At 46.6% G+C, this 10,949-nt stretch overlaps 1 protein-coding gene across 2 annotated transcripts; it reads left to right on the forward strand.

The window, feature by feature from the left end:
• Window positions 1–5,642: 5,642 nt before the first annotated feature.
• LOC123047367 (uncharacterized) lies at window positions 5,643–10,537 on the forward strand. Of its 2 annotated transcripts, XR_006422967.1 has the most exons (3): window positions 5,643–6,948; window positions 9,620–10,102; window positions 10,193–10,537. XR_006422967.1 is itself a non-coding variant. In XM_044470904.1 (2 exons), exons 1-2 carry the CDS (start codon window positions 5,790–5,792, stop codon window positions 9,892–9,894), a joined length of 1,434 nt encoding a protein of 477 aa, XP_044326839.1. In that variant the 5' UTR covers window positions 5,643–5,789; the 3' UTR covers window positions 9,895–10,537. The 2 variants fall into 2 exon arrangements, 1 of the variants encoding a protein (XP_044326839.1); XM_044470904.1 differs by having other exon boundaries at window positions 9,620–10,537.
• Window positions 10,538–10,949: the final 412 nt, after the last annotated feature.

Consider the following 10,949-nt stretch of genomic DNA (forward strand, 5'->3'; position numbering starts at 1 on the left):
CTTCAGGATCACCAAGGCTACTACCAGAGTCCTCACATTCAGACTCAGACACAACCTTGGCCTTCAGGGCACGTGGTTTGCCATAGCTCGAACCATAGAGATCTCTCTTTTTAGCAAGCTGGAACTCGTGAGTATTTAGCCTTTCGAGGATATCAGCAGGATCAAGAGACTTGTAGTCAGCCCGTTCTTGTATCATCAGACCCAGAGTATCAAATGAGGAATCAAGCGATCTCAACAGTTTCTTCACCACCTCATGGTCAGTGATGTCAGTGGCATCGAGGGCTTGAAGCTCATTCGAGATGTCAGTGAGGCGATCGAAGGTTTGTTGGACATTTTCATTGTCGAGTCTTTTGAAGCGGTTGAAGAGATTTCGAAGAACATCAACTCGAGAGTCACGCTGAGTTGAGACTCCTTCATTCACTTTGGACAGCCTATCCCAGATAAGCTTAGCAGTTTCCAAAGCACTCACTCTTCCATACTGTCCTTTACTCAGATGGCCACATATGATATTCTTCGCTTGAGAATCAAGTTGCTTGAATCTCTTCACATCGGTAGCGTTCAGTGAGGGTGAAACAGAGGGAACACCATTTTCCACAAAATACTAGAGATCATTGTCAATTGCCTCGAGATGCATTCGCATCTTGTTTTTCCAGTAGGGGTAGTCCGTTCCATCAAAGGTAGGACACCCAGCCGAGACCTTGATCATACCTGCGGTCGACATAACTAAAACTCCAGGCGGTTAAACCAAAATCACACAGAACAAGGGAGTACCTTGCTCTGATACCAATTGAAAGTGCGTTATGTCGACTAGAGGGGGGGTGAATAGGCGATTTTTATGAATTCTTCACTGAGGAATTTGCCGGTGAGGAAATTCCTTAGCGAAGAACTATTAGCAGCGGAATAAGTACTCAGAAGTAAGCATAACAGAATACACGCATGGTCATCATGATGAAATGAAGACTAGCACAGAGTACAGAAAGCGTAATCACAGGATAACACAAGATGAAGACAAACAGACTGAAGAAATTGAACTGAGGAAATTGAGAAAGTCTTCAGTCAAAGTCTTCAAACACAGATATGAACAAACACTCAACACAGCAATGAGGAAATGAAAGGGTTGAGGAAATAGAACCAGTTAGGTTGGTGAAGACAATGATTTGGTAGACCAGTTCCAACTGTTGTCTCAGTTGTACGTCTGGTTGGAGCGGCTGAGTATTTAAACTCGAGGACACGCAGTCCCGGACACCCAGTCTCTGAGCACGCAGCTCAGGACACCCAGTCCTCACCGTATTCTCCTTGAACTAAGATCACACAGATCCCGTCCAATCACTCGTGGTAAGTCTTCAGGCGACTTCCAAACCTTCACAGACTTGGTCACTCGGCGATCCACAATTCCTCTTGGATGCTCTAGACCTTGACGCCTAACCGTCTGGAAGAAGCACAGTCTTCAAAGGTAACAAGCGTCGGATCCACGCAGGATCAATTTCTTCAGTGATGCTCAATCACTTTGGGGTTTGTAGGTGTTTGGGTTTGGGATTTTCCTCACTTGATGATTTTTGCTCAAAGTCCTCGGAGAATGGGTTGCTCTCAAATGACAAGTGTCAAGTTCTCTCGGAGCAGCCCACCAACTAGTGGTTGTAGGGGGCGGCTATTTATAGCCTAGGGAGCAGCCCGACATGATAAGACATAAATGCCCCTCAATGATATGACTGTTAGGTGGATAAGATGTTTTGGGACAGCTAGCGCGCAGCACAGCAACGGTCGGAAATTTGACTCTCAAATTCCTCAGGGCTATCATGTTCCTCACTGTGTAGGTAATTCGCACTGGCGAATTCCTAACTCCTCAGTCAGAACAAATTCATCAGCGACCAGAAGAACTTCGTCTCTGTCACTAAAGAAAGTGACTGAACTGTATGAGATTTCCAAAGGCTTCACTCGAAGGGATTGGTAGGTCTAGGATTTTGAGTTGAGCATCACATGGAAATTCTTCCTTAGTATTTCCTCGACCCCCTTTAATAGTACGGTGTTTCCTATGACTCAAGAAGGAGAAAATGAAACTATGAAAACAAAAGTCTTCACGCTTCATGTTCCACAAATGAATACCAAGTCTTCAAGGTCACACCAATTTCTTCACTTTCAAAGTCTTCAGAAAGTCTTCAGAATATCAAAGTCTTCACTTGAAGAACTTCATTTTTAGGGGTCGACTTTCTCTGTAAATATCAAACTCCTCATAGACTTATAGACCTGTGTACACTCACAAACGCATTAGTCCCTTAACCTATAAGTCTTCAATACACCAAAATCACTAAGGGGCACTAGATGCACTTACAATTGGTCTTTGCTCTAGATCTTTTCATAAAATGCAGACACTCGTATGCACATATGATATTGTCCGTGATTAGCATGCCTGGGATGAAGGCTGACTGTTCCTTAGAGATGATGTCAGGGAGTATTTGCTTGAGTCTGTTCGCCACCACCTTTGAAGCAATCTTGTATAGGACATTACACAAGCTTATTGGACGAAACTGAGATAGCAGAGTTGGGTTCATTACCTTTGGTATTAGCACCAAAACAGTATCATTAATGCTCTCCGCACTTTCCTCCCCCTTGACAATTTTGAGGACCACTCTCGTGATCTCGTCTCCGCATATAGGCCAGTGTCTCTGATAAAAATGAGTCGGGAACCCATCTGGTCTTGGCGCCTTCATTGGAAACATTTGGAAAAGAGCCACTTTTACTTCTTCATTCATGTATGGAGCACACAAAGTCTCATTCATGCCTGTCGTCACCTTAACAGGGACATGTGCCATAACCTCCTCTAGCCCAGTGACGCCTTCTGATGTGTACAACATTTGGTAAAAGTCCTTTACCATCTCTCTTAACTCAGCTGGATCATCGATGAGCACTCCCAATGAATCTGCCAAAGCCTTGACCATATTCTTTTTGCGTCAGATACTGGCTCTAAGATGAAAAAACCATGTGTTCTTATCCCCCGCAGCAAGCCACTCGATCCTGGATCTTTGACGCCACATCAACTCCTCCCGATGGTACAATTCCACCAATTTATCATTAATTTTTATTTCCACATGTGACGGTCCGGTCCTCATTGGGTCGCCTCGCAAGCGATCCAACTCTAGCTTTAGCGCTCGTATGTCCTTCCGCACGCTGCCAAAAGTATCCTTGTTCCATGTTGACAGATCTGTAGCTAGTTCAGCCAGTTTGCGCCTAATCTCCGCGATAGTGTGTCCCGGATGTTTGGAGCTCCACTTCTCCATGATGGTTTCCTGCCAATGCTCGTGAGTTTCCCACATGGTCTCATACCGAAAATCTTTCCATACCGAAGACGTATTACTCTCGTTTATCTCAAGATAGGGCAATGGTCCGACGTTGCAGCTGTTAGATGGGACAAGGTTGCTAGTGGAAACTGAGCACTCCACTCCGCCGACCCAAGGGCCCTATCCAATCTGACACGAGTAAAAGTGCCACTGGCTACCTTCTTCTCAAAAGTCCAGAAACGACCTCTATACCCCAAATCCATCAACATGCACACGTCGATGGTGTCTCAAAAACCCTGAATCTGGGCATTGTTGTGTTGGCCCACCCCTTCGTGCTCATCCGGACGTAGGACTTCATTAAAATCACCGATGCAAAGCCATGTTAGAGCGCTTAGGCTACTAATATTTTTCAGCACTGTCCATGTTTGGTGTCGCATATGAGTTTGCGCTTCCCCATACACACAAGTCAGACGCCATGGATCTTTTCCGGGGTCTTGGATCGAGCAATCAATATGGTAAACAGAGTAACCCAAAATCTCCAATTTTATTGGATTGTTCCAGAAAATACCAATGCCTCCACTCCTCCCTTGACTATCTATAGCAAAACTATTATCATTACCCAGAGTTCTAGCAAGTTCTTCTACCCTACCTCTCTCAATTTGTGTTTCTACAATACAGAGAATAGGAGGGGCAAACTTCTTCGCTAGCTCGCGAAGCTCGTTAACTATCGCGACATTGCCCACTCCGTGACAGTTCCAGCACAGGGTATTCATTGCGCTCGGCAACCCTCCAGATTGGAGGACGCCGTTGAGTTGTCTTGAAACTTGGTTGTTAAGGACATCCTTGGAGCATTCTCTGAAGCTGCATCTATCTTGGCCCTCTTGGGTTCCTGCTTGGAGCTCGGGCTGATCGGCAAGGGCGGCGCTGGGAGCAAGAGAGGTGTCTCCCCAAGCGTCATTCTTGGAACTGCAGGTGCCACCTGCGCCTGGGGGTTTACAGTTTGGTTCTTCTCCATCGGATCACCTTTGGTGTGCTTGCGATTATTGTCAACTTCTGTCATTGTGGCGTTCCGAGTCACTTCATCTTCGGAGAAAGCAGCCGGCCCTGAGGCTGGGCCCCGTCCGCCTGACTGGTTGGCACGTCCCGCGCCTCTACCTCGGCCGCCACGGCCTCCCCTTCCAGTTGTGCGGTTCTGGCCAGGCCCTGGGCCAGCCCCTCGAAACCAGTCTGCGCGAAGCTCCTTGAAAACAAGCGCCGATTTTTGCATGAATCCCATCTCCATGTTCCTTGAACTGGTGCCCTAGGTGGCTACAAACTGCACACCAATCAGGGAGCCTCTCGTACTTGACCTTGAAAATCTTCCTTTCTTCTCGATGAACCAGGCTAACCGCATTCTTTAGGGGGTTAAACACATTGATTCTGACCCGAACCCTGTAAAAATTTCCCTCAAAATCTTGCGACTTAGGCTCCACATAGATGACCTCTCCCACTTTCCTGGCAAGAGCTTTCAGAAGCGGATAGAATCCATCCGGCAGATCATGCACTTGCATCCATAGTTCCATAGTATCCAGCTTCATCAGCGATGGTTTTGTGAATCCATCATACTCAGCCATAATCACTGCATTACCTTTGTAGTTCCAGGGTCCCTCTTGCATCACGCACTCCCAGTCACCGAGGCAAGCAAACTGCATCGTGTACAAATTTTCCTCGAGATGGAGAATCTGTACTGGCTACGCGAGATCCCATGCCGCTCTCATCATCTTGTAAAATCCATACTGGCTATACTTCTTCTCCGTGTGAACTCGCACTATGGCCATCCATCTAGTCGTCTCCGGCGGCAGCAGATCTTCCTATTCCACCACCACATCGTCCATGTCCTCCTCCTGGAGGCCCAACTCGCTCATCATTGCCTCCAAGTCCCCCGTTCTGGAGTTTGAAGACGACGCCGCCATGCTTGTTCCCTAACCCGAGAAAGATTCGATCGGGTGTTTGAGCGGAACCCTAGCCTAACCCCAAGCCGAGAGATACTAGCACCCAGGCCGGGCAATGCTCAGAGAGCCCCCTGATCGGCCAGAATACAAACCTTCAGCGAAGTCGGGGGGAGGGTAGCAGGATCCCTATGGTGGCGCTCAAGTCGCCGCCGAGGGTAGGAGAAACCCTAACGAGAGGGTAGATCGACAAACCCAACACTGCACGATTAAACTCGATCGGACGGCTCGCAAGGAGGTTTGTGCCGGCCAGCATCAGTCGATTGAAATAAAGGGTCTCCTCTAACTTTATTTTGAGACAATATCCTTTTTTTTTTCGAGTGACAGGTCCATCTATCTCAACGAAATAAGATAAATTTGTCGGCCCATTCTACAGCCACTCCAGCACATTTCTCAGCCTACACGCAGATTGCCCATTCTACAGCCCATTTAGGCCGTCGCCTACCAGTCTCGTGCCAACTCCCACACATCACCGCCGCCGCAGCCGCCGCCGCCGCCAGCACCGACGCCGAAGAACGGCCGGGAAATGGCCTTGCCGGTGATCCCCAGCAAGCTCCTGGCGGATATCTTCCTCCGCCTTCCCACCCCAGAGGACCTCATCCGCGCCTCCGCCGTCTGCGTCTCCTTCCGCCGCCTCGTCGCCGACCGCGCCTTCCTCCGGCGCTTCCGCAAGCTCCACCCTCCGCCCCTCCTCGGCTTCGTCGACTACAGCGGCTTCCACCCCGCCGAACCGCCTCATCCCTCCGCGCCGGCGGCCAGCGCCGTCGCCGACGACGACTTCGACTTCGACTTCGGCTTCCTCCCCGGGTCCTCCTTGGACTGGACCGTGCGTGAGGTCCGCGACGGCCGCGTCCTCCTCGACAGACCCGGCCGTCACGAGCCCCTCTTCAAGGAGACGGTGGTGTGCGACCCCCTGCACCGGCAGTACCTCCTGCTTCCCCCGATCCCCGGTGACGTAGCCGCTTCGGTTGCGGTCCAACTCCTGATAGAGAGGCGGGGCTTCGCCGATTGCTTCCTCGTCCCTTCCGGCGACGAAGAAGAGGCAGACACAACGGAGGAGACGTCGTTCAGAGTGATCTGGCTGGTGGTGCTTGAAAATAAACCGGTCGCCGCTGTCTTCTCTTCCACCACAGGGCAATGGCGAGCCATTACACCCCTGATTTGGAGCTTACCTGGCTTACAGTTATCGACATGGAAGTTTTGGTTCGTGTCGCGCCACTGCGCGCATGGCTGCTTCTACTGGATTTCAGGTTCAATTGAAAAATTGATCGTGCTTGACATCCGTAAGATGGAGTTCTCCATGGTTGATCACCCACCCTGTGCCAGACATTTGGGCGATGATGTGGCCATCGCGGAGGGAGGCCAAGGCAGGACTATGATGTTTGTGCCTAAACCAGACACAAAATGCCTTATTTATACTGTTTGGTGGCGAAATAATGGTGGGAATTCCACCCAGTGGCAGATGGAGAAGACAATCTCGCTGGATTCTGACTGCGTAATCGAGGGTGCAGTTGGGAGGCACTTGCTCCTATATTATGTCGGAGTCTCGTCGGCCAAGCAAGGTTGTTACACGCAGGACGTCGACACATTGCAGCTTGAGAGGGTGTGTTATTCATGTCCAAAACAGTCACAAGTATATTGCAACTTCCCACCATCGTTATTATCATCACCGACAGTGTCAAGTGGTAAGAGTGTTTAGATCCTTGCTGCACGCTCTTATATTAGTTTACAGAGGGAGTACTTCTTTTCATTTGTAGTTATAACTATCACATAGCTTGTCTGATATACTTGCTAGCTCATTAATGTGATCAGTAAGTATTTGTTACATAGTTTAGTGGTTGCTGCTTTTTTTTGTGCTTGTGGCAAAGCTGATCCAGCTAATTTGTTTGTCTTTCCTATGCGCCATCTTGAGGTAATTAGAGAAGTGAAAGGGAGGATCTAACACACTATAAGTAGAATTCTAGGGGTATTGCGAAATCATAAAAAACACTGGATCATAAGTCACAACAATTGATTCAGTTTTTATGGCAAAGATAATGGAGATTGAATACAAGTTTAAATCAGGACATTGCTGCCAGTTCATCTTTGTAGTGTTCTTTCTTAGACACATTTATTCCAGTCAAGCAGGACTTGTGTTATCTGGAAGTCTTGTGTGCTCACCGTTACAGTTGTAAATTTATCTTTATTGATTCCATACAAAAATTATCTTAAGATATAAGATGCAAAAATGTCTTTTGGTTTCCGATGTGAAAATTTATTCATTCTTTTTAATAAATATACGACACTAAAGTTTTGAATTAAATGCAGAATCACAAGCTATTTTGAATGACGTACCAAATGGTATTATTTGCACTTTTAAGATCAGGATAATCCTTGCTGCACCTCACAATGCATCTTTTTTAGCAAGAATTTTGCTGAACTTAATAGAGATTGGTAGTTCTTTCATGGGAAGGTAATGATGGCATATTGATTGTGTTGTAGTTTGCGGCTTGGCTGGAATTGAGCAATTTTCTTTGCCGTGCCATTAACCCTTTTTTGCACTGAGCATTGTGCACTAGCTTTTGGTCATCAGATTTGGGAACCTTGTCATCAGGCCACAATGGTCGTCTGCTTAGTCCCTGTCTTATCCTTTCACTGTATCTTCCTAAAACATATGTCAGGCCCCGAAACAGTATCGTGCACATCTGGCCATTCATTGGAGATTTAAAGGCTCGAGTTCTTAAGTGCTTTTGGTCCATCAGATTTGGGAACCTTGTCAGTAGGCCACAATGTATAGTCATCTGTTTAGTCCCTGTCTTATCCTTTCGCCGTGTCTTCCTAAAACATATGTCAGGCCTCGAAACGGTATCATGCACATCTGGCCATTCACTGGAGATTTAAGGGCTCGAGTCATTAAATGAACTCATCGCCGAGTTCCACTTACTGCTTCGCTTCACCTCTCTTCATCTGGAGTGCTTGGAGACAATCTAACGGCTACAGTTCAAATTACCTGATGAGCACTATTTACCGACCAACAAAAACTGCTTTAGATTGAATCCTTTTTTACTTTTACCAAAGTGATTATAATCGTCGATTCTTCTTATATAATTATGTTAGCGAAAATGATAAATATTTTCCATGGCAAATCTATTAATACTACTTCTTTCAATCACATATTTATAATGAAGGCTTTTCCAGAGAAACTATACAGAGTTTTTTTTCGACATAGAACTAAATAGAGGTTGCTAATACTGTCAAGGGATGGTAATTATGGACAGATGGATTGTGTAATACTTTGTGTCATGTACTGATGTACAGATGGAGCAATATCTGTGCCATGCCTTTTGGTCCATCACATCTGAAAACTCCTTCACTCGGCCACACTGCACTTTTCTGCTCTATCCCCGCCACAATCCTTGCATCCTGTCCTGGATAAGTGAAGCCTTTTCCAAAGCCATCAAGTCAATCCATCCAACCTGTGGCCATCAAGTCAATCCATCCAATCTACGGAACTTTGCTGTCTGGATTAATGCACTTATCTCAGAGAATCACTCGCTACGGATCTGAATTTTGGCATTCTTTTCCTTGCAACATTTTTTTTGTTTCTTTAGAATACCAAATTGTTTTCAGTTCACACCTATGTCTAGTTCCTATTCTCCTCCGCATGGCATCTATCTTGAGTTGCACCTCTGCAAGTTGGGACACTCTATTTCACCTATAGCAAGTTACTAAATTTTCACCCATGAAAACAAGTTCATCTATAGTGATTTACAGCAGTACTTTCTTCTGGCATGCCTGTCAAAGCTTGAACTTTGTTTTCCTGCATGCAGACGCAACCTTTTACATTTCTTCCTGTTTGCGGTGCACTTTTGTGATTCAAGTTATCATTAGTCTATTGAACTGATTCCTTTTTGGTACTGAACTCCGATAATTTTACAACTAAGCCTTTGTTTAGTCTACTGGTGCAGTTGAACCTGCAACCTAGGAGCCTCTGGCAGATTGCTGTTGGTGCTTTCTATGTGCAAATGCTATTTTTTCCCCTTTAATCACCTTCGTCTCCTTTATGTCTGTGCTTCCTTCTCATCCATGTCCTTCCTTTGAATCAGGGCAACACACATACTATAGAGCACAGCACAGTTGCCTTGGTTGCTGTATGACCGAGCTTAACTTTACAAGTTTCACTAACAGAAAAATATGTTTGCAGAACTTTGCTGAATTTTGTGAGTACTTAATTGCTGGGTTTGATCTTGGGTTATCTATTCATAAGTTGCCTGCATTATTTTTTATCGCATTACAAAGCTTTTCAATGAATATCCAACCATTCTCATCCCAAAGTCACTTGGTCTTCAATGTAACAGTATAATCTTGTGCATGCAGTCCCACGCCACGCCGACCACCGAGGAGTGGACGACGCTGTGCCGGCACCAGAACCACGAGAAGCTGACCTCGCTGGGGGACCGCCGTGCAAGCGCGGTCGTCGCAGCGGCCGCTCGGGCTCCAGAACCCGCGGAGGCGGGTCGCGGTGGACGGGGAGAAGGAGGCTGAGGCTTGACCCGTGGTGGACGAGGGCCTGGGGGCGGATGAGGGGCCAGATCAAGGTGTTGTCCAGGACGGCTGCGACCAAGTCCTTGGGCGGCAGGGGCTTGCCTTGACCAGGATCTGCTAGCAGCTAGCTGATGGGGACATGGAATGACTCGATCCTTTTTGTAAGATTTATACTACTGGTCTGCTGCGTGTTGATCTTTTTGGTTTCAGAACAGAAAACGGTACCGTTGTCAACACCCAAACGGCTTGATCTAGTTACGAAATCAAGCTGCAGTCTTCGAGAGGCAAGATCGGCTGCTGCACGGCTATGTCGCTGTGAGATTTTTTCCATCCAAGCATGAACGCACTAGTTGAACTTGATTCTTGTTGGTCCACTTCTTTGATCCCCGTGTGCTGTTGTAGCAGGCAAGGGCTAAATACCTGGCATCCTGGTTGATCTAGCTAGCTAGCATATGGATCCAGCACCAACAAAGTGAATGATCCCTTTTTCATACAATTTTTAGTTTCTGAACCTTGGCTCCAGGAGGTGCAGAGATGAGCATTCTGGTTGAAATGCGCTCGAGATGCACATGGATTTGCATTTGTCAGTAGCAGCTAGCTTGTCGATGGCAGAGTTTCTGTTTAATACTCTATATATGCAGTAGGTCAATCTGACGACTTGCTGTCGCTTCATTTGTATACTATTGACATTTTCTACCGTCTGCCGCCCGATAATTAACTTGGTGTTCTTCTGCTGGTTCATGTAATCAACCATATCATGTCCTGGCAGCACTTGGCGTGTCATAGATCTGCATTGCATTGCTGCTGTTGCAAGTGCTTATGCTGGATGCTATGATTATTATTAGGATTATTGTTACTCTATTATACATTGTCTTTTGTCGTGCGCTTCTGGCTGCATTCTGATATCGCTGTCCCGGTAAATCGTGTTGATCCAGCCATCTTGTAGTCTTCTCAAGTGTGTGTATCTTGTGATGAAGAATACATCACGGTTGCAGATCCAAGGACGATAGGAAGGCAAGGCAATCAGGCAAGCAGATACTGAACTCAACCCATCAACACTCAGCAGCATCGAGCAAGGCCGAGCAGAGATGTTTTGAAAATTCATGAATATTTTTAAATTTTGTAAACATACTTAAAAAATGTTTAGCATTTTTAAAAGGTT

Source organism: Triticum aestivum, chromosome 2B, assembly GCF_018294505.1.
Source record: "Triticum aestivum cultivar Chinese Spring chromosome 2B, IWGSC CS RefSeq v2.1, whole genome shotgun sequence".
NCBI classification, from domain to species: domain Eukaryota; kingdom Viridiplantae; phylum Streptophyta; class Magnoliopsida; order Poales; family Poaceae; genus Triticum; species Triticum aestivum.

Coding starts and splice junctions, on each gene's coding strand:
- LOC123047367 (XM_044470904.1), top strand. CDS start 5,790: ATGGCCTTGCCGGTGATCCCCAGCAAGCTCCTGGCGGATATCTTCCTC. Junction 6,949..9,619: donor ATCACCGACAGTGTCAAGTG/GTAAGAGTGTTT, acceptor TTGTGCATGCAG/TCCCACGCCACGCCGACCAC.